Raw genomic sequence first — 27,651 nt, 5'->3', positions numbered from 1 at the left:
TTGGAAGAGGCAACATCTCGGTCAAGTCCTGAGGGAACAGGATTCGTTAGTGATGGGAGGTTCTAGGCTCTAGCGGGGAGCAGCACATGCCAACTTCCAGAGATAGGACTGGAAGCTGACAGTGGCTGAGGGGCGGCATAGAGGCAGGGGGCATGGAGAGGGAGCTGCTGGGGGTGAGGCTCAAGAGGCAGCTCCATGTCAGCATGTTGGCCCAGATTTCACAGATCCCCTGCCACACCCCTTCCCCAACTTCAAGAGTAGCAAGAAATCTAGATTTTCATATTTCTGAATGTTCAAGGAGATAAGTAATTTTTAAAAATATTTATTTATTTATTTAGAGCGAGCGAGCAGTGGAGAGGGGTAGAGAGAAAGGGAGAGAGAATCTAAAGCAGATTCCCTGCTGAGCGCAGAGCCTCACATGGGACTCAATCTCACGCCTCTGAGGTCATGATCTGAGCCAAAATCGAGAGTCAGACACTTAACAGACTGAGCCACCCAGATGCCCCATAAGCTAAGTAATTTTTTAAAAATTTTATTTATTTAAAAGAGAGAGAGAGAGACAGGGAACAAGAGCACACAAGCGGCAAGGTGGGGGCAGGGACAGAGGGAAAGGGAGAGGCAGGCTCCCCGCTGAGCTGGGAGCCCGATGTGGGGCTCAGTCCTGGCACCCAGGTGCCCTAAAAATGTTTTAAGTTAAAAAACAATAATGAAAGCAAGAACAAAAACTTCACATCAGGTGGCCAAATTGTCTCTGGATCAAACTGCTTCTGTTTATGGGTCATGGTCACAGGCCATCTGCTCTGGGTCTCCTCAGTACTGAAACTGCTCTCCAGCTCCCTTAAACGTGGGTAATCAATGTTTAACTCGTGTTTGGGTGACAGTCACGTCTATGTTCAGAATGCCACTCCCGCTACCTGTAAAAGGCAGTTTTCCCCAGTGGTCTCCCTAGGTAAGCAGATCCCAGGACCTTCTCTAGCACCCCACCCAAGTTCCTGGCCCCCATGCACCTCAGGAATGGGGACTAGACAGAAAGGAAGCAACTTAATTTGTCTCTTCTTTGATGCCTTTGTCTCTGTTTTTCTTCTGTTGACTACATTGTTTCAATGAAGTCACTTTCCCTTTGTCCTCCGGCCCCTGAAGGTCACTGGCAGCAGACCAGTACTCTCATCTGCAAAACTCAGCCCTCTGGGATGGCGTTCATCACATCCACCACGCTGGTGATCTTGCCAAGAGAGAACGGAGCTGAGTCTGATGTGACATGCACTTCATCATCATGCCCTGATGATCCTGAGCTTCCTCCAAGAAGAGGCAAAGGCAGCTTAATCTCAGCATGAGGGAGAGGCTAGGAGACCCCAGTCTCTGCCCACGTCATCCAAAGCATCTGTTCTTGACTGAAGTGGTGACACAGAACCAGGGTGGGGAGCTCTGTTTTCTCTTCACCACCCCATATTATACCCTACCCTACATGGGCTTGCCTCATCCATCACAGCTTGTGTTTCTCACCTGATATCAAATTTAAGAACCTAATTTTGAGGGACATCCACAGTTCTTCAGTAGGTGAATGGATGGATACATTGTGGTCCATCTGTTACGACAGTTATTCAAAAGAAATAACTCCCCAGCGTGCAGGCCGGGTGTCAGGGCAACTAACGGGAGAGCAACAGGAATGGGGGGGGGCGTGGGCAGGGAGGTGGAGAGGAGGAGGAGGAGGGGTGGAGGACCGAAGGGTCAGGCGTGAGCGGGGGGAGGACAGAGCTGAGTGTTAGGGACAGGGAGAGGCTGGGTCGCCACGAGGTCGGCGGGGGACGCCGAGGGGGAGGTGGGCTACGGCGAAGGGCCGCCCGCCGGGCGCGGGGCGGCGGGGCCGCAGGCGGGGCCGCGGGCCGAGGAGGCCGCGGTGCTGCCGGGGAGACGCTGGAGCGCGCCGCCTTCCTCGGCGTCTCGGCCAACCTGGCGCCCTGCCTCGGCGGCGCCGGCTTCCGCTGGGACGGCCAGCAGCGTCCTACCTGCGGGCGCCCGCGGCGGCTGCCTGGCCGATGCGCACCTGGGCCGCGCCCGCGCCCTCGCGCTCCGCCTGCGGCTCCCCCTGGCGGCCTCCCGCCTGCTGCCCCTCCGCGGGGAGGTGCCCGCCGCCGGCCCCGCTCCGTCCTGCGCGCCCGCCGGCCCCTGCGCGCCGCTGCTGCTCGCCCTGGCCGCCAGCTCCATCCCGAGCAACCTCACCGCCTTCGGGGCTGACCAGGTAGGGGCACGCGAGGCGCAGGGAGCGCGGCCAGCGGGGATCTCGGCCCGAGGGCCACGGCCCTGCCTGCGCTCGTGCCCTTACTGGAGAGAAGAGGGCGCCTTGACTCCAGCTACACGCCGTGGCTGCCGCGTAATAACCGCGTCGGCTTTCTTGGCCTGGGCGCTGCTTTCCATGTGTCAGCTCCCCTCATCCTCCTAACTACCCCGGAGGTGGGTGGCATCATCATGTCCACTTTACAGATGCGAACGCCACGGTTTCAGGGTATGAATCGACCTGTCCGAGGTCAGGTCGAGAGCAGGTCAAGGAGAGGAAGGGCAACTAGACTTCAGGCCTCACCACAGCAAGCCCAAGCCCTGTCTTGAGTTGTAGGGATCTGGGGGCTAGGGAAGGAGCAAGCCTCTTCCAACCAGCAGTGTGAGCGGTGGGGTCCCACAGACTTTCTCAGATCCCAGCTCTGCCACTCACTAGCCAGGAACACTTGGGCAAATATCTGAACTTCTGAGCCTTTCTCTGTATGCCTTTGGACAGCACGGGGCGCATAGGACGAATTCAGTAAATATTTACCAAATGAATGAGTGAATGCCTAACAACAAGGCTATATTTTGATAGCTGCACTCAATGGGATATTGGACCATAACTTTAAGTAATAAGTAATGTGATTAAAACAACCACATATGGTGTTGGTGAGCAAAAGTGAGGCGGAACTGCAGAGTATGATTAAAGTCATATGAACAGACTAGGAGTCAGCTAAAAGGGGAAACCGGAAAAAATTGTAACAATAGTGTGATCAGGCCCTGGACTCATTGTACTTCTCCCTTACTGCCTCTGTTTTTCAAAGGTTCTTTAATTGTACGTATTCACCATCATAGAGGGGACAGTTTATTTGCCAACACATAGCATAACACCCAGTGCTCATCCCACCGAGTGCCCCCCTCAGTGCCCGTCACCCAGTCACCCCCACCCCCCACCCACCTCCCTTTCCACCACCCCTTGTTCATTTCCCAGAGTTAGGTGTCTCTCATGTTCTGTCACCCTCACTGATATTTTCACTCATTTTCTCTCCTTTCCTCTTTATTCTCTTTCACTATTTTTTATATTCCCCAAATGAATGAGACCATGTAATGTTTGTCCCTCTCTGGTTGACTTATTTCACTCAGCGTAATACCCTCCAGTTCCATCCACGTCGAAGCAAATGGTGGGTATTTGTCGTTCCTAATGGCTGAGGAATATTCCATTGTATACATAGACCACATCTTCTTGATCCATTCATCTGTCGATGGACACCGAGGCTCCTTCCACAGTTTGGCTATTGTGGACATTGCTGCTAGAAACATCGGGGTGCAGGTGTCCCGGCGTTTCACTGCATCTGAATCTTTGGGGTAAATCCCCAACAGTGCAATTGCTGGGTCGTAGGGCGGGTCTATTTTTAACTCTTTGAGGAACCTCCACACAGTTTTCCAGAGTGGCTGCACCAGTTCACATTCCCACCAACAGTGCAAGAGGGTTCTCCTCATAAAGGGGAAGTTTTAAAAAGAATCATTGCATCCTGCTGATGCCCACTGTTCAGCATCCTACACAGTTTCCAGTGTCCTTACCAAGGATCTACTCATCTAGCCTATTTGGATTCCTTTGGTGATGGGGGACTCAGTTCCCCTAGGGCTGCCTGTCCATTCCTAGGCTACTGTTGACCTTCCTTTAGACTAGGAGACCCCCAACATCTGCTACTAGGACTCTCCCTTCTACTACTATTTCTGCTGCTTCTTTCAAGATTTTATTTATTTATTCATGACAGACACAGAGAGAGGGGCAGAGACACAGGCAGAGGGAGAAGCAGGCTTGCAGGGAAACCCGATGTGGGACTCAATGTGGAACTCAATCTCAGGACCATGGGATCACGACCTGAGCCAAAGAGATGCTCAACCACTGAGCCACCCAGATGCCCTGGAATCTCTCTTCTCCCTTCATTCCACTCTTTCATTGATATCCACTGTACCCCAGGTGCCCTGGGCTGCCCTAGGGGGTCTGAACCTGACCCACAAGACAGGTTGGAAACACTGAAACAGACAGGGGTGGATTTGAGTTCTTTAAAAATGTCTCTGGCTACAGTGGGGAGTGGGTGGGGGTAACAGGAGTGGGTACACCAAAGCAGTGAGAGGCTGCTGCAGAATTCAGGGGGGCAGTCAGATGGAGGGTATCTGGGCGGGAAGGGTTGTCATCATCTGGCAGACAGCCATACCCACGAGCTGTATTTTTAACACACTTGCTGATTTCAGAAAGGGCCGTCCATCATTCTTGACAAAGTGCTTGTTTTGGGAGAGCTCATTTATATCCTGAACGGGCTGCTTGGTCTTCCCCTCAGAGTTGCAACTGTCATATACATTTGTCCAGTTAATAAATGGAAGTGCCTGCACATAATGGGACTTACTCCATTTTCTGCTTGAACGTCTACAGCAAAAATTCCCAATGCATGGACATGGTCCTCACCCTCTAATGCCTGGAGGACCCCTCAAAATCTCTAAGGGCATGCATCTGTATGGACTATAATTTTACCTTTGGAAAAGGAAAAAGAAATACTTACCTTATCCCCAATACACTTATAGAAAGTAAAGCTTGACAAAGGAGAACAGTGGATTTTGAGATGCGGTGCTTTATTGAAAGGGTGATGGGCATAACAGGGCACAGAATCACCTTGAAAATTGACCTCTAGTCTTCACTGCTTTTCAGAAATGCAGACTCTTGGGCTCTCCCTGTCCCAGACCTGCTGGGTCAGAATCTGGGACCAGGGTCTGGGAGAGAGAGGTGGGATCAGCCAGTGCAGCTGATCCGAGCCAGCAGGGCGCCTGGGGCCTGACTGCTGCAGATTGATCCAAATCCTGGGTAAAGATTTTGAGTCTTTCTGTCCTTGCTGGAGGCCTGATTTTTTTCCCCAACCAGGCCAGAACCCACTCAGGGGGCTGTGTGTGAGGCCACCTCTGTTTTCCCTGATATGTCAACCTTGTTTGACTGGGCATATATTAGAGGAAGCAAGTGGAAGAGAAGGCTTGGGCCACACTAGAGAACTCTGCATCTCCAAATTGCAGAGGAAATTCTCCATTAGAGTTTTAACTGTTCTTTCAGCAATACACATATGTCCTACCTAATAACGTGAAACAGACCTGGTCATTATTGGCTTTCTTCTGATGATAGAGGTGGTGTGTACTGTAGGTTGTTCAAAGACAAAGGAATAAATCAAATAGAAGTGAACAAAGTGGCATGAGAGACATCTGTTGTGTGCACCACTTGGTGAAAATGAGAAAATGTGTACCATGGGCATGCAAAAATAGCTGTGCCAAACTTTCCTGATCATGAACTCCCAAGGGAAAGGTTTCTTTATTCAGTCAATCAGTATTTATTTACTGAGTGTCTGTTTAGTGATCAGGGACCAGGAAAATGCTGGAATGTCCACCCACTGACTCAGGAAGTATCTCTGTGGGAAAAGGAAGGCAGGTACATCATGGCAGGGTGCCCCTGGGCCTCCCTTACTCTCACCCCTGCCCAGCAGGTGATGGATCTTGGCCGCCACGCCAGCCACCGCTTCTTCCACTGGCTTTACTGGAGCATCAACGTGGGTGCCGTGCTGTCACTACCAGTAGTGGCCTTTATCCAACAGAACATTGACTTCCTGCTGGGCTATAGTATCACCGTGGGCTGCGTGGGCCTGGCCTTCTTCATCTTCCTCTTCGCCAGCCCCATCTTCATCACCAAGCCCCCCACAGGCAGCCAAGTGTCCTCTATGCTGAAACTCGCTTTCCAAAACTGCTGTCCCCACCTGCGGCACTGACACTCTGTCAGGTAAGAAGGGCGCTCTTGGTGACGGGGGCCATGGAGCCTGGAGACGTGCTGTGCTTCTCCTGGGGAGGTGCAGTCCGCTTGGAAGAATGTTCTGGGTCAGCTCCCATGGTAGCCCTTTATGACAACCTGCTGTGCAAGGGCCAGAGCTGCCCCGCTGTGACCTTGGCTGGTGATGGAGCTCAAGGTGGTGGTGGTGGTCCTGCCCACAGACTAACTCAAGAGAGTATAAGGCTGGTTGTGCATGGTCTTGACAGTGATGATCGAGGTAGAGGGGGAGGTGTTCATCAGCAGCCACGGTGAAGATAATTCAGCAGTGATTGACAAAGGCAGTAGGACTGGCTGATGATGGAGACGATGGTACCAGTGAAGGCTGTTGGGATATAATATAAATAATTCAACACCACAAGGGTAGCAAGTGTAAGAAAATCTAAGAGGGCACCTGGGTGGCTCAGTCGGTTAAGTGTCTGCCTGCGGCTCAGGTCATGATCTCCGGGTCCTGGAATGGAGCCCCACACTGGGATCCCTGCTCAACAGGAAGCCTGCTTCTCCCTCTCCCTTTGCCCCTCCCCCTGCTTGTGCGCGTGTGCCCTCTCTCTCTCACGCACCCTCTCAAGTAAATAAATAAAATCTTAAAAGAAAAAAAAAAAGAATGTCTAAGGAGTCAGCCAAACTTGCTCCTCCTCCATTAGTTAGCATCCCAGGGAGGAAGGTTCAGAACAGTCCTTCACACACACACAGCTTCCTTTTGCCCCTGTCCTTCCTAAAGTTAATTGACCACTTTGCTAAGCAAACATGTCTCCAGACCTTGAGCCTGTTACAGATCCTATCAGTAGGATCTAGATGGAAAAAGGACAGGACATGTTTGTCTAAGCTGGTGCATTGTGGTGGGGTTTTGTTTTAATGATCCAGCTCAGCCCAACAAACCATCCTGGAACTCAGTTACCTAAGCAATCACATTTTATTACCTCTCCTGATGCTGTGGGTGACTGGGCTCAGCCAGGTAGTTGTTCCGCTTCTTGTGATGTCATGGGGGTGGGGGGCTACAGTCATCTGGGGGCCTGAAGGGATTAGAGCATCCAAGACGGCTCACTTATGTGGCTGGCAGTCCAACAAAGGCACCTGGGGTCCCCCTTCATGTGGCCACACGCCTGTAGCTGGAGCTCCTCACAGTAAGGTGTCTGGGTTGCAAGACCGAGCCATCACTTCTGCTTGTTCCATTGGTCAGCACAGCCACAAGGCCAGCCCAGATTCCAGGGCAAGGGAGCAGATGGCCTGTTAGTGGAGGAGTGGCATCCCACCCTAGGAGGGGAGATGCTGATAGTGGCCATCTTTGGAAATGACCACACTGGTGTTATCCCCTTCGGCATCTCAAAGGATGAGGCAAGACTCTTGAGCAAGAATGGATTAGAAATTAGAAATATGTCAAGACAAAGGGCAAAGGCGGGGGGAGGTCATAGCAGTGGTTGATCTATCCTGTTTCCTTAACATTTCCCCTGCACCCCTACCTCTCCACTGCCTCCATCCTCGTCAGGTAGGGAGAGGGCTATAATAATGCCTGTTCAGGAAGATGGACTTGGAGACAGGGAGTGAGGGTGCATTGGGGTATACCAGATCTGGGCTGGCCTCTCTCTCTTTCTCTCTCTCTATCCCTGTCTCTCTCTGAGTCAGGCTTAGACTGGGACTTCCCTGCTTCCCGCAGCATACTGATGCTGTGAAGCCAAAAATTCCCGAAGACTCCGCTCACCACAGTCTCTGGTCTACTTTCCCCGGGGACCACAGCACACGGCTCTTGGCTGGGAGGGGTCTTGATCAGCCACCTGTAAAAGAAAGGAGGAGATAGTGAGGGAGTGTGATGGACAGTCAGTGGGAGGCTGGCTTTGGGGGACAGTCGCTTCACTAACGACAAGGATGGCGAGGATGCTGGCTGAGGTGATGATGGTGATGATGGAGAAGGTGAAGCTTCTGGTGGAGGGAGGAAATGGGTCATTTCAGAGATGATGGCTGTGGTCACTGGTGATAGAGGAGCAAGACTAAATAGGGGATAATGGTGGTCATGGTGGTGGCGATGGCTGCTGTTTTATCTGCTGCCCCCATGGCCCCACAGAGACCATCAAGGCGCCCAACTGCTGCCTGACCAGAGGTCTCCCCAGCCTGGCCCTTCCCCCCCAAGAGGACATTGCCAATTTCCAGGTGCTGGTGAAGATCTTGCCCGTCATGGTGACCCTGGTGCCATACTGGATGGTGTACTTCCAGGTGAGCACCCTGCCCTTTTGCTCTGAGGACAGTGGTTCCCCAGTCCCCGGACGGGACTAGGCTCTCACCATAGAAGCCCAAAGCACGTGGAAATGGGAGCAGGGGCTCACAGAGTGACCTGGTGCTACCTGCGGCCTGACACAAAGCCATCCCAGTAATTAATAGCATGAGGAACCCTGGAGACAAATTTGAGGCCCAGGGACTCCAATGTGATCCCATCTGTCTGGACCTCATGTATAAAACAGGGAGATTAGGGGTTCTAATAGCTCTAGAGCATTCAGATCCTCTGATGTGGCAACTGAGGCCCAGAGTTACCCCGTACCCCACAGCCAGTTAGGGGCCACCTCAGGGCATTGAATTCTTTGTAGCAGTGATTCCCCCCTGGGTCTGTGTCTCAGAACCACCGGCAAGCTTTTAAAGCAGATTCTGTGTCCCACCCCAGAGTACTAAAGAGAATTGTTGGGGGAAGTCTCTAGGAAAATAAACTTCTCAGGGGATACTGGTACTCAGCCAGGTCTGAGAGCCACTGTTTCCCACCATTTCTTACGGGGAAGGTTAGTGCGATGTGTGTGTGTGTGTGTGTGTAGGGTGGCTGTGACCTGACTCCAACTTCTAACCCCCACATGACAAAGTCTTTGCCTTCCATACCCCTTCAAGAGGAAGCTTGTTTTGAGTTACACAAGATGGGGGTTATGCAAGGCCAGCCTGCTTCTTGGGGGTAGCATAGAGGAGACAGGACAGAGACACGGGGAGGGGGTCTGTCTGTGTCCATGGCTGATTCTCAGTCATACTGGTTGTCAGAATACTGATGTACTTATGTACCAGTTGGTCAATAGCTGTTGTCCTGAGCAGCCCGAGTGCCCTCCCCTGCCCCAGACCCTCATGTGGGATTGTTCTGGATCCCCTGCATTTTAGAATACTACAGGGGTGATATGTGATATGAAACTGGGCCCCTTGGAGCTTGCCCCTGCAGCTGAGCCCAGAGCCATGCTGGTGAGTTGATGTCTACCCAGTGTCTGTGCCACGTCCGCCCGTGGGATGAAGCTTGGCCTCAGTGTCAAATGAGAGCTCCCCATGGGGACAGCCATGTCATTATCTTCCCCATGTCAACAAACATTTATCCACACTTCCTCTGTGTCAGGCCTTGGAGACACCAAATGTGAGTCATAACAGCTGTGCCTAGGCTCTGGGATAAGGCTGCACACACAGCTCACGGGCCTGGGAACAGAGCGAAGGAAGCTCCCTGACTGAGCCTGGCTCCTGAGGAGGAAGCAGGGTAGGCAGGTCACATCTCCCCGAGGCTGGGAGAGGGGACAGCTGCCCAGCTGCCCTGTGCTCCTTCTGAAAAACGCCCATCTCGGAGCTTGCGGTCTCACCTCTCCTTGCAGGTGAGGTGGCCAGCTCTGTTCCAGCTATGGCTCCATCTCTCTTGGCAGATGCAGTCTACGTATGTCCTGCAAGGTCTTCATCTCCGCATCCCAAACATTTTCCCAGACCTCCCTGCCAATAGCTCCATAGCTCTGGGAGCCCAGGGTAGCAGCTACAAGGTGAGACCGGGTATGCATTCAGCCCCCATGATGGGCCTTGCTGGGTGTGTCCTCTCAAAACAGAAAGAAATTAAGCTGTTTTCATGCCCAGGAGCAGGGGATCATCAGGAAACAGGAAAAGCACCTGGAGGATGGGGAAACTTGTGCCCCAGCCCAGGCATCCTGCTAAGATGTGGCAGCTTTGCTCCCACCCACTGCTGCTCTGAGGCAGGTCTCACCACCCTGTCTTCATCCCACAGACTCTCAGAGAGGTGCACCCACATCCCAGTTCTACCTTGAGTTCCCACCCTCTCCGGGGCCCCTGGATCCCCAGATGTCTGCCTTTCATCAGGACTTTCCAAACCAGTTCCATGGTGTTTCAAAGACTCCTAACATCAAAGATCCTCAGAGCTGGCAGAGAAATTACATTTGCCACTATAGCTTCATTCCTTGCCTGGGGCAGACATCACTAATCAATCCTGACCATGTTTTCATGCTGAGCCTGAGAATGTTCGCAGCAGCCATTACCAACTGATAGAAGCCAGAGGAAACTATTTGCCACCTCTGATTTAATCCCATCCCCAATTTAAGCCAGCTGAGGAGTGTGCATTCCAGAGAGGGGAGAGGGCTGACCCTGGGTCACCCAAGGACCGTCTGGAGGCCAGCGCTCCCAACTCCAGCCCATAGCTCCTTCTGCTCTGCTAGCCTGTCTTGCTTGGCCCCCTCTTGTTCAGATCCCGGAAGCCTGGCTCCTCCTGGCCAATGTCGTGGTGGTGCTGATCCTGGTGCCCATGAAGGGCCACTTGCTCGACCCTTTACTGCTGCGGCACAAGTTGCTTCCCTCAGCCCTGCAGAAGATGGCACTGGGCATGTTCTTTGCTTTTGCCTCTCTCCTTGTGGCAGGTGTGTGGGCCCAAGTGGAGGGACACAGGGAGGGAGGCTGGCCTTTGTCTGCAGTTGGGGGAGGTTGGCTCCACTTTGGCAGGTGTTGGAGCCGTGGGTCTGGGCCACATCCACCCTCCTGCTGTGGGTGCCAGTCTTGGCTTCCCAGAGGGTGTGAGCTGAAGGGGATCTTCCTCCTCTGGTCCCGGCCTCTCCTCATCTTGACAGATGAGGGAGCTCAGGACAAGAGAGGGAGAAAGATTTTCCCCAGTGGGATGTAAGCTCCCTGAAGACTGGTTTTTTTTTTTTTTTTTCTTTTTCATTCACTGCTATGAAACTATTCATGGACACCCAGTAAATGGGTTAAATGAATTTTTCAGACACTCAGCCACTTAAAGAAAAAGAATTTATCGTTTTACTCTCTTCCTTCTCGTTCAAAAGGATTTGAAGCCATTTATTACAAAGAGGCTCTGGTAAAGAAGCCTTTCATGCCACTACACAAACCTCTGTCCCTTTCACTCCTGAAGTTACTTAGCATCTTTGTGCTCTGTCTTTACAATGGCCATAGTCATTCATGCAGCCCCAGTGCAGGACCTGGGTTCTGCCCTCGTGGAATGTGGTCTAGCAGGAGTGTTGTGAGGATTCAAAAAAGGCAAAGCTGTGAGACATCCAGCACTGTGCCTGGATCACAAGGAGGGGGCAGGGAAATCAAAGCTCAAAACCCAGTATTGTGTTGCAAGGAACGAAAACCAAACCAGGTTCTTTTTCAGCTCCGGGCTTTAATGTACGTTGTCCTATTTCATCCTCACAACAACTCTGGGATTTTTATTCTCGCTTCTTGCATAAGAACACTGGTTCTTAGAGAGGTTAAGTGATTTGCCCAAGGTCACCACTAACCAGTGGCAGGGCCAGGATTGGAACCTAAGTGACCTTGCGCCACATGCAGTGTTCATGCCACTATGGCACAGCTGTCTTCTAACAATGACCTCCTAAAACTTGGAGGTCAGGTTAGAAACCCTCCTTGATGCTGCAGGAGAGAAGTCACGTGATATGAAGGAAATGGGGCACAAAGAGGTGGAAATCCAGCCCCAAATACTCATCAGCTTGTGTGACTCTGGGCTTATTACTTACTCTAAATTTCTTTCTTCATTTGCAAGAATGCATATTAAATGCCCAGCACATAACAGGCTCTCAATTAATACCAGTTGTTCCTATTCTTGAGTGCCAAAGCCTCATTCTGAGCTTCCTAGCAGCCGAGGCAAAAATCAAGGCGTTTGCCTCCACCCTGTCCCCAGGCCAGAGTTCTCCTTTCCTGCTGTTCGGTCAGTCATCAGTGGCCTAGGGAATACCCACCACGTGCCAAGCTTTGCTGTGGGCTAAGCTGTGGACCGGGAGCCTGGCTATTTTAGTGCACCTCTTTCCCCCACCAGGAGGCCTGGAGATGGAGCGTCTACAGTACATCCATCGCAACCAGACAGTGTCCCAGCAGATCGGGAAGGATGTGTACTACGCGGCATCACTGTCCATCTGGTGGCAGATCCCTCAGTACCTGCTCATTGGGATCAGTGAGATTTTTGCCAGTATCCCAGGTACCCCGGACCCCTCTCCTGTTGTTGCACCAGTGATGGGCTGTGCCTGGAGCTGCCTCCAAGTCAAAAAGTCTCATGGGCACAGCTTCTGGAGTTTGCAGGAGTAGAGGAAGGCCAGGTTTTCCGAGTGCGGCTGCATTCATCCAGTGGATACTTACTAGCTCCTGGTTTGTGCCAGGCACTGTGATAGGCACTGGAGATTTGGAAGGATTAAGACGCTCCTTGGCAACCTCCCACAGAGTCCCTGGCACCATGTGCCTCATTCCCCATGTCTGTGCGTTGCTGTTCCCAATGCCTCAGTTTCAAAGTAAACTTACTTTACTTAAAATAAACAAAGTATTTCCCCTTCACTGCTGAGCCTAAATGCCAGCTCCTTCATAAAGCCCTCTCCAAGCCCCCTGGTCACAGGGAGTCCTTCTAGCTCCTTTTATTCATATCACAGCACACGGGTCACTGTGTTGTAATAATGCAGTATGTTTGTCGCCCCCGCCGGACTGCGAGCCAGAGCTGTGGAGTGCAGGTGGGCTCTTCACTCAGCCAGGTAGCAGAAGCTACTCAGCCACAGGCCCAGGGCTGGGCTCTAGTGGGACTTGCTCAGAATTGTGGAGACCATCACACGGACAGTAAACTCAGTGGAGGGCTGGAGAAGTGACTTGACAGTGTAGGGAAAGCCCCTGGGACGAGGTGGGGAGGAGGCTGGTAGGCAGGTAAGGTGGAACTCCGCAGGTAGGAAGGATGTCACAGGCGGAAGTGAAGAGCTAAGGCTTGTGGGGAGTGTGTGCAAGGCTGGGGAGGTGTAGGGCCAAGCCTGGATGTTGAAGTCGTTCCTGAGGGCAATAGCTGCCACCGCCCCCCAGCCCTCCACCCCAGGGGGATTTTGGCAGGGAAAGGATCCCATCAGAGATCTTTTAGACAGACCCATCTGGCTGTGTGAGCAGGAAGAAGGGAGGCAGGGGGGTTGACAGGTACTTGCAGAGGCTGGGCAGTAAGTGATCAGGACTGTGCTTTGGCCCAGGGCAGTGGGAACAGAGAGGAGGGCAGACAGTGAGATTTCTGAGGTTGAATCAAAAGGATTTGGTGAGGATGTTGAAGGTGGGCAGAGAGGGTAAGGGAGAGGGAGGTGCTGTCCCTGAAATGGGAGACCCAGGAGGAGACAAAACAATGCAGGGGCATCCAGGTGGAGGTGTCCAGCCAGGGGAACAGATGAGCAGGGCAGAGGCAAGGGGTCACTGGTATGCAGGTGTCATCCTAGCCATGGGTGGGCAGCCATACAGGGGAGGCCAGGATGGAGGCTGGTTGAGTATGGCCGGAGGCCCTGAGCCTCATCTCTGCTCCTCCATCAGCCGCTTGGGTTTTCCCCCTCTCTGCAGGCCTGGAGTTTGCTTACTCAGAGGCTCCGTGCTCCATGCAGAGTGCCATCATGGGCATCTTCTTCTGCCTGTCGGGAGTGGGCTCACTACTGGGCTCCAGCCTCGTGGCACTACTGTCACTGCCCCGGGGATGGCTGTACTGCCCCAAGGACTTTGGTGAGTGTGGAGCCCTCCCTGGGATTGGGACATGGGTGGTTGGGGGGCTTGGAAAGTGGGCGGCAACTACCAAGGGCTTTGATGCCAGGCAGAGTAAAACACAGGCTGGACTCAGGAGAGCCAGGTTCTAGCCCAAACTTGGCCAGTTGTCCACAGTGTGGCCTCCCTGCCTTGGGCCTCAGTTTCCGTAACTGTCAAAAAGGAATCCGTGAACTTAGCAGACCTCCAAGGCTCCTTCCCACTTCTGGAAGTCAGTCATTCTGGCCTAGGAGTCACCTTTCTCTGTGGTATTTGTATTTTAAACCCCTGAAAGAACAGCTAACAAGGAATTGCAGACACCACAGGAAACACTGTGGACCACCAGGTGTGAGAGGGCTGCCTGCCCACCCACTGCCCACACCGTTTCAGCTGCCAGTCCCAGGGGAGCCATGCCCGACCTGAATGCCAACCCCTCCTTTCCCCAGGGAATATCAACAATTGCCGGATGGACCTTTACTTCTTTCTGCTGGCCAGTATTCAGGCCGCCACAGCCCTCCTGTTTATCTGGATTGCTGGTCGCTATGAGAGGGTAGCTCAGAGCCCGGCCTCCCAAAGCTGTCCCAGCAGGGATAGGGGCTGAACACCGCCACCCCCGACTCCCCCTCGCTTCTCTCCCAGGACACAGACAGCAGCAGTCCCAGGTGGGGGTTCCTTGAGTTTATTCTGTACCCAACATTACGATGAAATGGTTCTCATAAATAAGGGGCATAAGCCCTTCCTCACGAGCATGGTCCATGATGGGGGGCGCAGGGCAGAGGGGGCCTGAGTGGGCGTCCTTTTGAGAGACCAGACAGGGGACTTGGATCAGCAAGCACCAGAGGGGGAGCAGGAGGCTGCCCGGGCCGGTGGCTGACAGTGCTGGACCAGGCAGGCCAGGGAAGGGTCAGGAGCTGCCCCGGATCCTCTCCATGTAGCTGCGCAGCTCCTCGGGGTCCTTCAGTCCCATGTCCTCACATACCCAGCGGATGTCCTCCTCACCTGCCACCAGGATGGACTGCACGGCCGGGGCCCCTACGGACTCCTGAGATAGCTCAGCCAGGGGAGCTGGCGCAAACGTCACAAACTCGACACGTTTCCGCCGTCCCCCCGCTTCCTTCCGGGCCAGGGTGCTTGAGGAGCTACTGGTGCCCCCGCCAGGTGCCTGGGCCACAGTCAAGGCCTCCCCTCCTCCCCCACTCTCACAGGGGCAGCCCCCCTCCCCCTGTGGCAGGCCTGGGGACTGCCGATCCAGCTGGCGGCTTAGTTCCTCCTGGTCTGTACCCAGCCAGACCCAGTTGTGGGGCTGGGGGGAGGCAGGGTCAGTGGCACCGTCGGGAGGCTCCTTGCGCTGGTAGCGCAGCACGAAGACCACACCGTTGACCAGGAAGATGAGGATGGCCAGGCAGAAGATGCCCAGCAGAGCGTACATGCCCAGCTCTAGGTCGGTGACCCGCTGAGGGGCCGGGACCATCTCCTCCTCCTCTTCCTCTTCCTCCTCCTCTCTGGCCTCTGCCTCTGCCCGCTCAAACTTGCCCTTCACAACCCCACTGCCCCCAATACCCACTGCCTCCCATTGTTTACCACCCATGCTGGCCTCCGTGGCTGGTGGGCCCCGGGCAGGGCTAGATGGGAGGGCGGGGGGCGGGGTGGGAGCAGGGGGAAGCCCTAGCCAGGCGGTGCCAGAGGCCAGGGGGACCCGGTGGCGGCCCCGGCGGCAGGGCTCAGGTGGGTGGAGAGCCACGTGCAGGGGCAGCCCCTCAGCACCTGCCCCACTCACCACCACCCCAAGCTGGGCACCCTGGTCCTTGGCTGGCAGGATAGCACCAGGCTCCTCGGCGGAGACAGACAGTCCCAGGTCATGTTGGTTGTAGAGCTCAGCGGGGACCAGGGTGTGGTCAGAGAAGGACAGCCAAAGGGAGAGGGCCACCTCCTGTGGAGCACACGGACACAGGCAGAGACATGCGAGGGCACGCACGCATGCACACAGAGACCACTCCCACAGAGACAGGCCACACGGAGGAAGAGGAGGAAGAGGAGAGATCAGAGAAAAAACAAACACAGGCGGATGGACAAAACACAGGGAGAGAGGGGATGTGTGTCAATCACCTGGTTGCCACTCAGCCCTGGGGTCTGAGTCATCGGGAGGGTCCTCAGAGCCATCTAACCAACCTCCCACTGCCACACTCCAGCCAGTCACTGCTTGATCATCTCCAGCCGCAGAGAGCTCACTACCTCACAGGACAGTCAGTCCTCATTCTGAAAACCCTAAGGGGAGGGGTCCAGGTGCCTCCCAGCCCCCTGTCATTAGCCCCCATCTGGAGATGTTGACCTCACTCCCCTCATCCCCAAGCTGTCACCTGCTTTGGGGCGGGAAAGGCTGACTGTGCCCAGCACGTGGCTGTGACCTCCCCAGGGTGGGCAGTACCCCGGCTCAGGGCCAGTGAGATGCCCATCACCGGCTGCACCTGCAGCTCCAGCACCGAGACCTTGTCATCCGTCACGGCCAATGCCTGCTCCCCCAAAATGGAGTCAGACAGCGGGGAACGCACCTGAGGGTGAAAGGGAGCTGCAAGTTGTGGGGCAAGGGGGAGAGCAAGTGCACAGCCTCTCCCCTCTCATCCCCATCATCTGGACACACTGCTTTCCCCCACCCTTTGCATCCCATATGCCCTATACATTCATACCTGGACCCCAATACCATCTCTCTCTCAAGACCTGGTTCCCCCATGCTGTGAGGGATGCTGCTGTGAAGCAGCCCTTCATGCTGTGAGGATGTCCCCCATTACACAGGCCACCCTCTTCCTACCCAATCCCACTGGGCTCACACATGCCCAGGTACACTCTGGGCCCGTTCTGACACTCCTCATCCCTGTGCATGAACATTCTGGGGGGTGCCACCTACGCCCTTCTCTGGGGGAGGGGGGGTCTGCTCACCTCGATGGAGGTGACACCGGGTTCCCGGCCCACCAGGATGCGGCCACCCTCCAGCGAGGCTACGCGTGGGTCTTGTACACGTGCATGAGGCGCCACAAGGTGGGTCACATCCAGCAGCCAGTCAGGGCCGAGCAGGTGGGTGAGGCGGCGGCCACCGTCCAGTGGGTGAGCCGCAAAGGGGACAAGGAAGCGCACGCCTGCGCGCTGGTACTGCAGGCGGCAGCTGCGGGGGCGCCTCTCAGCCTCCTCAGCAGCAGCCTCAGGCTCTGGCATCCTTGGGGGAGGTGGGGAAGAGTGTCAGCTCTGGGCCCCGCCCCTGAGGGACCCCCAGCTCAGCGAGGGGTGTACAGTCTTCAAACTCTGCAAGTATGGTTGCACCTCTACCTGCTGGCCTGGCACCGCAGCCCATTCCTAACTGGTGCCTATGCCTGTCCATCAAGCTGCTCTCACCCTCCCCTCGTTCCTAATCTGAATTCTTGGGTCCTGGGGAGGTAGGGAGATCTCAGGGTGCTCACTATCTGGAAGGCCTGGCTCAGATTCCTGAGGCCACCTCACCCATGTACTCTGGTGGGACTCTCTTGATATAAGGCTGGAAGAACACAGCAGTGAACGTAATAGACAAAAAACCCTCACCTTCAAGGTCTTACATTCTTAAGGAGAAGAATGAAGGTGGTGGGCATACCACAAACAAGATGAATCGGGCTATACAGTAATTAGAAAGTGATCCGCACTACAGGGAAGTGCAGCATGGAAGGGGGAAGGGAGTGCGGAAATCAAGACTACAAATAAAGTGGCATAAAGTGGCCATAAGCTGGGTGGTGACAGGCAGGTGAGCAGGAGGAACCAGAAGCAACTGGGCAGTTAGACCCCCGCTCAAGCCCATGGCCAAGCTCCGTGCACTATCTCTCAGGTCCCAGAGCAACTTCATCAAGGTCTCCACTCACCCTTCAGTGGGGCCAGGGACCCTCCAGCCCCGGACCTGCTCCAGGGTGGTGTCGGTCAGCTCAATGCGCAGGGGCAGCAATGGGGCCCACACTGTCATCTGCAGCGAGGCCCTCAGACGGCGCCACCAGAAGTCCACCTGCACCCCTTGGGCACCCCGGCTCTCCTTGCCAGACACAAACACAGCATCACAGGTCTCGGACACCTATGGGAGGGCAGGAGCTGGGCTAAGCCTGGGAAGACAGGTATGGAACAGAGAGGGCTGCCCTAAACCCTTACCATAAGGGGCAGGGCTGAAATTCATTCTGCACTCTACTGGCATGTCTCAAGATTAAGATTTCATCAAGGGGCACCTGCGTGGCTCAGTTGGTTAAGCGTCTGCCTTTGGCTCAGGTTATGGTCTCAGGGTCCTGGGATCTAGTCCTCTGTGGCTCCCTGATCAGCAAGGGGTCTGCTTCTCCCTCTCCTTCTGTCCCTCTTCCCTCCACAACCCCCCCCCCCCAACTCGTGCTCTCTCTTTCTCAAATAAATAAAATCTTTTTTAAAAATGCATCCAAGATCCATTCTGGAGGAACCAGCCATTCCCCAAGTTCACCTGGAGCTCAGCTGAGGAAACTGGCTATTTGCATGCAAAATCTTTGTTCTGGTAGTGGAGAGTTCGAACCCACACATTTGGCTCATTAGTGCTGGCCTCTGACTTTCATTCTGGAGCCACCTGGCTACCAACTACAGGAAGGTGGGCAGAGGCAAGACAGACCTATCTCCTACCCCCCCAACCCCCAAGAACCCTCAGGAAGGAATCACTCACATAGGGACAAAGTGCCATCATAAGTAGCAAAACACCTTTTCCAGTCAGGCAGCCAAGATTTAGGCGTCCCCTTTTAGAATTTCAAAATGGAGAAAGCTGCCCGCCCTTTTTTTTTTTTTTTTAAATCTCAGGATCATTATAAGGCTCTAATAATTATCATTATTTTTAGCATCATGTATTACATTGTATTATTCTTAAAAGTTGTCATTGTTTCAGATCCTGCCTCTCTGCTGGTAGAGTGTCTTAGGGTGCTTTTAATTCTTTTTTTTTTTTTTTAAGAGTGGGAGGGAGTGGGGGAGGGGCAGAAGGGAAGGGAGAATCTCAAGCAGGCTTCATGCCCAGTGGGGTGCTGGATGTGGGGCTCCATCTCACAACCCTGAGATCATGACATGAGCCAAAATCAAGAGGTGGATGCTTAACTGACTGAGCTACCCAGGTGCCCCTGATGCCTTTAATTCTTGTAACAGTCTAATACATTAGACTCACCTCTAATACTGAGGCTCAGAGGTGAGGAGACTTGTCCACGATCACAGATAACAAAGATGGGTTTCAAACTAAAATTTGTTGGTTCCAACATACGTGTTGTTGTTTTTTTTGTTTTAAAGATTTTACTTACTTATTTGAGAGAGAGAGCACACACACAAGGGAGGGGAGGGGCAGAGAGAGAGAAGGAGAAGCAGGCTCTCTGCTCAGCAGGGAGCCTGACTTGGGGTTTGATCCCAGAACCCTGCAATCACGACCCGAGCCAAAGGCAGACGCTTAACCAACTGGGCCACCCAGGTTCCCCCCCTCTCTTTTTAAAGTAAGCTCTAGCTCTATGTCCAATGTGTGGCTTGAACTCCCGACCCTGAGATCACGAATCACATGCCCTACTGACTAAGCCAGTCACGTGCCCCCAAAGTATGTGGGCATACTCTTAACTTTCCCACATCAGTTCATTTTTTTATTACAGTAACAAATGCAGAAGGGCCTAAGCCGGGGCTGCTGGAGTGACAGAGCTCCTTCCCAACTGATGTTGGAGAGAGGAGGTGGGAACAAAAGAAGTTGAATCTGTGGTTCCCCCCACGAGGTTTCTGGTGTCCAGAAGCTGCTCTCTTGGGTACAAGAGTGAGGAAGGATGTGCATCGCTCTGCACACAAGTGCACACTTGCCTGGAGTTGGCACATGCCACTCACCTGCAGCACCTGTGTGTTGGTCGACTCACAGCCAATGTGCTCTGTCACCTCCACCAGGGCCCCCCCATTGTCCACGGTGACCAGGCGTATGGGCACATGCCTCGGCTCTCCAGTCAGTGGAGCTGTGTTTACCAGCTCCTCGGCCTGCAGGTGCAGGAAGAGCTCAGCCCCAAGCCCACTGCCTCACTTGGCCCCAGGCCTGGCCAGCCACAGGCTGGGGGGATGGGGGGAGGACTCCTTACCTTGGCCAGTGGGACAAGGGCTCTTACATCCCGCTCTGACACCAGGATCTCCCACACCATTTTGTCCTTTTCTGCTTCGGGGGCCTGGCCTGCATACTCCAGCTGCCATGTGACAGGGCGAGTGACTGCCACACCCCCACTAGTGCCATTCTCCACCAGAAAGTCCACCCACAGGAACTCGGAGAGTTCAGGAGGGCTGCTGGCCAGGAGAGAGAGAGAGAGACTGAGTGCTTGCTAGCAGCCAGGCACAGTTGGAAGCGCTGGCTATATTCATGAGACAAGTCCTATGACAACCCCAATTAACAGGGGAGAAAATTGAGGTATGAACTTCTATAACCTGCCCAAAGTCACAGAGAGAAAAGTGGCAGGGCTGGGATTGAACTCAAGTATCCTGGCTCCAGAGCTCAAGCTCATATATTTGTGGCTTCTAGAAGGTGCACGCAGCCACTTCACCACCCTCCTGGAAAGCCTGCTGGTTCTCCTGACTTCTTACTCCCCTTCCATGCAGAATTCTGCCTTCCATGGCCATCCTCCTCTTCCAAGGAGGAAGAGTCACTTCAAAACCCCAGGACTGGCACTCAGCCTCCTGAATACTAACCCTCACAGGTCCCTTTGATCAAGCACTGGCTGGATGCTTGCTATATAGTATTTTATTTTCAAAAACCCTAAGGGATGCAGTTATTATCCCTACTTTACAGGTGAGGAAACAGGCTCTGGTCAGGGGAGTATTTTTGCGGTGGGGGGATGTAGCGGAGGTTAACTGGCTTGCTCATGGCTATTCATCCCAGTGTCAGAACTAGGGTTCAAACAGAAGCTACCAAGCTCATGGCCTTGGCCCAGGCTCAGAGCATGAATAGGAGTTCATAAATGTTAACTGCAGCTGGGCTGTCTTTGAAATACTAATGGCCCAGAAAAGGGGACCCATTTGGTGATTTGTGGGAGCAGGGAAGTGGCTGCAAGGGCTGTAACTGGAGTAGCCAGGATAGGCTTGTGTCACCTGGAATGAGACTCATGGACACTCACTGAACTTGGTGTGCACCTGGGGATGGATAAATAGTAGCTGAATGAATGAGTATCTGCTCTGCACTGCATCCTGGAAGGAGTCCTCTGTGCTCCCTCATGTGGGACCATGGGGGCCTAGTGGCCCCCTTCCCTTGGGCCGCAGAAATCTGCTCACTCCTTCCTCCGTCCCCCATCACTGCCCCCCCACCTCGCCCTGGGGAGGGAGATGCCCACCTGGAGTCCAGCCCTGTGTTGCCAGCACGGTGGCAGATGATGAGGGTTGTGTGGTGCTTGGAGCCCTTGAAGCGGTCCAGCTTGGCAGTCCAGAGGCTGGGTTGGGCTGGGCGGGCAGCTGTCACATGCAGCCCCTTCTTAACCTTGATCCTGGAGAGAGGACCCAGGCCCCATGTGTCAGGGTGGGTGCTGAGCTATGGACTGAGTAAGTAGGGATGCAAGGGACCAAAGGCATTGGCCTGCTGCCTGGCCTCCCCAACTCATCTGCTCACAATCCTCTGATCCAGAAGGACTCCATTGCAACTCAGGGCAATGCACTCATTGCACTGCAGCCCTCCTCGACTCAGAGTCCTGCCGCTCCCAGGGTCAGGTCTCATCGCATCCCAGCATCTGGGCCCTCCAGGATCTGGTCTAGTTTCATCCTGGGCTGTGACTTCCATCTGTTACTCTGCTTCGGTGACACCGAGAAAGTTCTTTCCTGGACACACAACTCATTTATGACTCTGAGTCTTTGCTCACGACAGCCCAGCCTGCCCTTCCTTTCTTCCTCTGCTCCTTCTTCAAGCCTCCAGCAACTCAAATACTATTTCCTCTAGAAAGCTTCTCCTGTGGCAAGATGAATTTCCCACTTCCCTCAGCCCTAACCCAGGCCCCCACTGCACCTCATATGGCCACCAGAGCATAGGTGCACCTCTAGTGCGTGCCACCTGGCTCCCTTCCCTGTTGCTGGGGCCCCTTCACGCCAGATGGGGACCAGGCCTTGCTCATCTCTGTAGCTCCCGAGTAGAGACACAGGGCCGGGCATGTTTTAAACATCTGGGAAAGATCTAGTGAGTGTGCGAGGGGGCATGAGAAGGTGTAAGAGACAGGGGGACAGGACAGGTACCTGAGAGATCCACAGGAACAGGACACACATTAATCCAAATGTGGGAGAGGCAAGTGACACTCTGAAAATTCTTGTCAGTGGAACTGGGTTGGGGGCTACTGTGGGAGAACTCTCTGCAGGGAGGGACGCAAAAAAGAGAGCCTTTCCTGTGGGGAGGGGTGGGCTCTGTCCAAAGGTGAGGACATGCAGCAAGGCGGCAGACGGGAGGGCTTGTAGATGAATGTGATTGGGGCAGACACCCATCCTGGGGCATCGGAGCATTAACCACCCCCAGGCATTGCACTTTCCAGTCTTCCCTCCCTGGAGCCTCATGGCTGCCCTGTGAAGCAGGCAACATCGGCCTCATAGGACAGGCGTCTCCAGGAGGTGTCGGGGGAAGGAGAGCTTCCAACATCTGATGCCAAGTTCAGGGCTGTGCCCACTGCTGGGGCTTGCCTGCTGCCAGGACAGTCACGGTTCTTGGCCCAGAGAGGGTTTGGTGGGCCCATATCAGCAGAGATCAAGGACTCCAGTAAGGTACCTGCTCAGTCTTTCTGCAGAGGTCCCTGCCTCCAACCCATGCCAGGAGCTGTGGACTCACCGCAGGGTCAGGATGCTGGCTGTGAAGTTGTGCCGAAGCAGGAGGGTGGCACTGAAGAGCTGGCCTGGCCGCACAGGCACATCAGGGACCCGCAGGGTCACCGCCTCATCCAGGGGCACCTCTTGGTACTGTGGGGGGTCCGCTGGGCGCAGCTCCACACCACCCACTGGAAGGGCTTGCTTCCTGGGGTCCTCCTCCTGGCTGGGGCCGCAGCCCCCAGGGCCCTCAGCTGCGGGCTCCAGCGTGTAAGCCAGCTCGGCCCGTGTAGTGGAGCCCTGGGAGAACCAGTGGGAGGGAAACTCCATCTCCACCACACAGGCGCCTAGGGAGGGCTGCAAACACACAACGGCCATGGTTGACATGGTGGGGGAGGGGGTTCCAATACCCATGGCAGGAAATGCAGAGCTGGAGGGGCCCGTGGAAGGCAGGCCCAGCATGGGCCAGGGACATTTCCCAGATGACCCAACTAGTGAGTGATGTGACTGGGGCGAGGTCCCCGAACTCGTCCAAAAGCCGCACTTCTCTTCTTGCAAACAATCTCATTCCCAAGTGAGCCAATCCTAATGCCTCCCCCTCACTAGGCCCCAGGACCACCCTATGCCTCAGGCTTTGAAGATTCCCAAAGCCTCCAAAATATCTCTCCCTGGTAGATTCCCAAACAGTGCAAGCTGCAATTATAAAAGTAATACTAACAATAAGGCAAACACTCACTGAGTGCTTACTCTGGGCCAGGTACTAGCATTGTGCCAAAAGCTTTTTGCAGTCGTTTCATTTGTTCTTTATTCCAGCTCCATAGGAGATAGGAATTATTATTACTCCATTTTACAGATAGGGAAGCCAAGTCCCACAAAAATTAAGTTACTTGCCTGAAGTTGTATGCAACAGACTAACTTCCTGAAAGGACCCTAAAGAACCCTTTCCAAGGGTCCCCACGTAAGCCAACAGAACAGGAATGCAGTCCACTTGTCTGGGACTCCTAAACCACCCGGGAGTGGTGAGCCCTTTCTTCCGTGCCCTAGGACTGCCCTCTGGCTGGCATAGCAGGTAGAGCCACCCTAGGTAGGGCCTGCCCACTCACCTGGAAGTGGCAGGCTTGGTGAGCAGTGCCTGCAGGATGTGTGGCATGGAGCCAGGCGCAGGGCAGGCTGCCAGGCCCTGGAGGCCAATCCTGCCCTTTGAGGTGGAAGAGGACTCGGGCATGGGGCTCTGCTGGAGTCACGGCCGCTTCCACCGACACAGCCCGCACATCCCACGGCACTGGCTGTTGGTGGGGCTCAGTAACCCGTGGAGGGACCACCTGGAGGGAGAAGGGGGTGCTCAACAAACCAGGGGGCTGGGGGGAAGCAAGATCCGGAGAGATGGGATGCCAGGCTTCCAGTCCCAGTGTGGCAGGAGAGAGCATTTACATGCCTCTGGAATATGCAGAGTGCAGCTGGGGGTGGGGAAGACCCCTGAGCCACACACAGCAGACCACAGCTCTGAATCCTATTAGCCTCGGAGTCAGTCTTTGGTGCCCTCTCCTTACCTGCTGAGTGGCAAAGGGTGGGTAGGAGGCCCGGAGAAGAGGCTGGACCCTGGGCCATGGCTGCAGGAGCAGAAAGGTCTCAGATCGGGAGCCCAGAGAGGAGTTGGCAGGTGGATAATGGCCCACTTGCTGCACACGGAAGTGCTCAGGGGCATCAAGGAGCTCCAGGGTTGCAGGCAGGTAGATGGTGTCCAAGGGGTCCTGGTCACAGTCCACTGAAGAAGGAGAAGGGATAGAGATGGTGACAGCTCCAGAGCTGACTGGGGCTGAACCAGGCTCCAGCCCAGGGCACCGTGGTGCTGGGCAGTGGAGGAAAGGAATTATAAATGTCCCATCCCCCCAGGATGTAGGGGAAGTGGTCTCATTTCACAGATGGGGAAAGTGGGGCTCAAAGAGCCTCCCACAGGTAGCACGGGACAGGGCCAGGATTTGAGTGTACATTCGGGACTGGATGCCAGCTTCCAAACCATTCCTTCTACCTTCCATAGACTCAGGCCTTCCTCCCTTGAGGAGAACCTTCTCAACATCTCTTCCCCATTCCTGTCCTCTACATACTTGCTTCTGATATCAAGGCATTTGTGGGGCACAGTTCTTCCCAGGCAGGGTCTGTGTAGTAAAAGATGGTGGCAAGGTGAGCTTGGTAGAAGCAGAGACCCTTTCTCTGTCCCTGAATCCTTGGCCAGACTTGCCAGGGCATCCACCCTCCTGTCCCCTTCATCATCACCATGGCAACTACAGCTTCCTAAATGTGCTCCCTTCTTTTCCATCCCAACTGGGTACCAGAGTGCAAAAGTGGGACTAGGGTTGGGGTGGGGGGACCGTGAGCTTGGGGAGAGGGTCAAAATAGTTAATGAGTAGAAGGGCAAAGGACCCCTATGACCATATTTGGTTTGTACCAAATTATTATTAGTTAGCCCCAATAAGAATAAACACTTTTCAACACTAACTATATGCAGCCTACTATTTAAGACATTTTACATATATTAACTCTTCAGTTTATGTAATAACTCTGAGAACTAGGTTCTATCGCTATTAAATCCATTTTATGGATGTGGAAGATGAGGCTGAGGTTAAGGGACTTGCCAGGATCCCTCGGCTGGAGAGAGCTGGAGCTGGGAGTCAGGGATCAGGCATTACACACAGAGGGGGGTACCCTGCTTCTCCATCCTATACCCTCTGCAAGGGTGAGCACTTCCGGTTTCAGTCCCTGGACTGTGGGTCTCTCTTCCATCCCTTAAGTCATGTTGCCTCCTTCAGGAAGCCCTTCTTGATTGCTTGCCCTCCCACCATTACCCTAGTTGCCTCATCTGAACTAGCTGTCTTCCTGTCTAGGGACAGAGGTTTCTTCTAATCATTCCTGAATCCCCAAGCTGGGCAGCTCTCCCTAGAGAGGATGTTCTGGGAGCCTGGAGGGCTGTGTTTACATCTTAATTCTGCCTCAATGTAGCTTGGATCAGTCATTTGACATCTTCACCTGTAGATTCTCTTCACCTGTAGATTGAGCATTCAGTGACAACTGTGAACAAGGGAGGGCTTTGGAAAGTGTGGAGTGCTGTCTAGAGGAGAGGTTACGGCCACTGAATAATGGATGTGACACGCTTCCCTCATCTCTCCCTGTGAGAGGTTATTAGGGCTCCTGCTGGGTCCCCTGGGGAGGGAGCAGGTGGCTGAAAGCAGCCCCACAGACAGCTCCTTCTCTGCCCATCCTGGGCTGGGGGGCTTGATGGTTCCAACCTCCTCCAAGACCCTCCCCACCAAGGGCTTGGGCCTGAGAGGCTCCCACGTTCAGCCCTTCTGCCGCAGGTGTAACAGATGAGCAGGGTGGCTTCTTGGGGGCGGCCCCTGACCTCCGGCCTTCCTCCTGTCTTCTACTGCCCGGATAATTACAAGATGCCCTGTGGCCGGACCCCCACGGGCTCCCAGCACCCAGAACTCCGCTCCGGCGGCGGGGCGGGGCGGGGCTGGCCGAGGACGCAGATGCAGGGGGTCCGGCCGGCGCCTATCCGGCCCCCTCCCCGCTGTGCGGTGTCGCCCTCCTGGCAGCCAGAGCCCTGCCAGGGTAGTGTGGCCCCCACCCTGGGCACAGGGGAGTCGCTGCCCCCTCCTCCAGCTCCAGCGGTGCGGGTCCCCCGGACTCAGGAAGGCACGGACGGGGCAATCCCCGACTCAGGTCGGACGGCTCCTTGGGGCAGGGGAGGGAGGCGGCGCTCCTCGGGGGTCCCAGGCCGGGGGGGGGGTCGGCGAGGAGCCGCCGGGGCGAGCGCCCGGGCAGGGGGGGGCCGGTCCGGGTCGGCTGCCGGGCTCCGCGCACGAGGGAAGCAACGGGGCCGCGCGGCAGCCCCGGGGGCGGAGACCTCGGTCGGGAAACCCGCGGCCCCGGCTCGCCGCGCACGCCCGCCCCGGCCCCCCCCCGCCCCCCCCCCCCCGCCCCCGCTGACCTCTCACGACGTCCAGGGCCAGGGCCAGCGCCAGGGCCAGCAGGAGGCAGCGCCAGGGGCCGCGGGGCCCCCGGGGAGCCGCCGCCGCGCGCCCCGCCATCCCCGCGCACATCCTTCCCGCGGACGGCGGGACTAGGCGGGCGGCTCCGGTGGCCCCCGCCCGCCCGGCATCCCCCGCTCCGCGCCGCGCCGCCGCCGCCGCCGCCGGGGCCGCAGCTCCCAGACAATGGAGCTCGAGCCGCAGCCGGAGGAGGAGGGAGCGAGCGCGGCACGCGGGCTGCCCCGCCGCCCCGCCGGGTCCTAGTGCCCTTCGGCTCCCCAGGCCCAGGCTCCGCACCGGGGGTCGGACAGCGCTGCCCCGGGCCGGCCGGGCGCCCGCGCGCCTCCCCAGGGGACTCCAAGGGAACACCAAGGCGTTCTGCTGGCTCCCTGGCTCCCTCTCGCAAGCTCCTGCCCGCGGGATCAATGGCCACTTCCTCCGCTCGCGCCCGCCCCACAAACAACTCACCTGTAAAGGCATCTGACGTCTGTATCAGAACTGGCATTCGGGATTTGGGGACCTGAGCCCAGGGGCGAAAACGGGCAGACAGGGGCCCGGGGACAATCATCTGGGCCTGCCCGGCAGAGTCCCAGGCCACTCCTGTGGAGGAAGGCCTCAGGGGCAGACAACTTGAGTTTCATGCCCAGCCACATCCTCGGGAGAGGCGGGCCAGCCAAGGAGGGGTGAGGGCCCCTTTGCTCCCCACAACGGAGGTTCTGCCACCCAGGTCCTGGACTCCTGGACCAGCCCTGCCTACCAGGCAGTTAGGAGGAGTCCAGGCCAGGGCACTTGGCTGCACCGTAACATTTCTGTGGCAATTTAAAAACAAAGAAAAAACAAACAAACAAACAAACCCCAAATACCTGGGCCCCTCTACCCAACAGCTGATCCAGACTATAGGCCAGGTTGAGAACCACAGTGCAGGAAATTCCCATGTAGTGAGCAAAGGAGGGCGGGCAGGGAAATAGGCTGCCTGCG

At 55.3% G+C, this 27,651-nt stretch overlaps 2 protein-coding genes across 6 annotated transcripts; one reads left to right on the top strand and one right to left on the bottom strand.

Moving 5' to 3' along the window:
- The first annotated feature begins 780 nt into the window (after nucleotides 1-780).
- On the top strand, nucleotides 781-14,606 carry SLC15A3 (solute carrier family 15 member 3). Its single transcript, XM_025987466.2, is given in 10 exon segments — nucleotides 781-848; nucleotides 1,795-2,239; nucleotides 5,784-6,073; nucleotides 8,178-8,235; nucleotides 8,237-8,326; nucleotides 9,763-9,873; nucleotides 10,587-10,755; nucleotides 12,165-12,323; nucleotides 13,694-13,849; nucleotides 14,314-14,606. Coding segments are annotated over 10 exon segments (1,701 nt in total). The 3' UTR covers nucleotides 14,469-14,606.
- Nucleotides 14,531-26,850, bottom strand: TMEM132A (transmembrane protein 132A). 5 transcript variants are annotated; one of them, XM_072758175.1, is made up of 11 exons: nucleotides 26,634-26,850; nucleotides 24,196-24,410; nucleotides 23,749-23,967; nucleotides 22,671-23,002; nucleotides 21,205-21,354; nucleotides 19,969-20,167; nucleotides 19,727-19,870; nucleotides 17,746-17,948; nucleotides 16,802-17,075; nucleotides 16,225-16,416; nucleotides 14,531-15,797 (listed from the first exon to the last, which is right to left on the bottom strand). In XM_072758175.1, exons 1-11 carry the CDS (start codon nucleotides 26,743-26,745, stop codon nucleotides 14,772-14,774), a joined length of 3,066 nt encoding a protein of 1,021 aa, XP_072614276.1. In that variant the 5' UTR covers nucleotides 26,746-26,850; the 3' UTR covers nucleotides 14,531-14,771. The 5 variants fall into 5 exon arrangements, with proteins under 5 accessions (XP_072614276.1, XP_072614277.1, XP_025843157.2 ...); XM_072758176.1 differs by having other exon boundaries at nucleotides 19,969-20,164; XM_025987372.2 differs by lacking the exon at nucleotides 26,634-26,850 and adding an exon at nucleotides 24,675-26,447.
- Nucleotides 26,851-27,651: the final 801 nt, after the last annotated feature.

The sequence above is a fragment of the Vulpes vulpes genome, chromosome 5, assembly GCF_048418805.1.
Source record: "Vulpes vulpes isolate BD-2025 chromosome 5, VulVul3, whole genome shotgun sequence".
Classification (NCBI taxonomy): Eukaryota; Metazoa; Chordata; class Mammalia; order Carnivora; family Canidae; genus Vulpes; species Vulpes vulpes.
Note: the sequence above shows the minus strand (reverse complement) of the source record. Positions and strands in the feature narration are given on the sequence as shown.

What these genes read in the sequence shown, in the direction of transcription:
- TMEM132A (XM_072758175.1), bottom strand. Translation starts at nt 26,745, where the DNA reads ATGTGCGCGGGGATGGCGGGGCGCGCGGCGGCGGCTCCCCGGGGGCCC. An exon ending in AACACAGGGCTGGACTCCAG is followed by an intron (nt 20,168 to 21,204) that starts GTGGGCATCTCC and finishes TCTCCTGGCCAG; the next exon opens with CAGCCCTCCTGAACTCTCCG. An exon ending in CCAACACACAGGTGCTGCAG is followed by an intron (nt 17,949 to 19,726) that starts GTGAGTGGCATG and finishes GCCCTCCCATAG; the next exon opens with GTGTCCGAGACCTGTGATGC.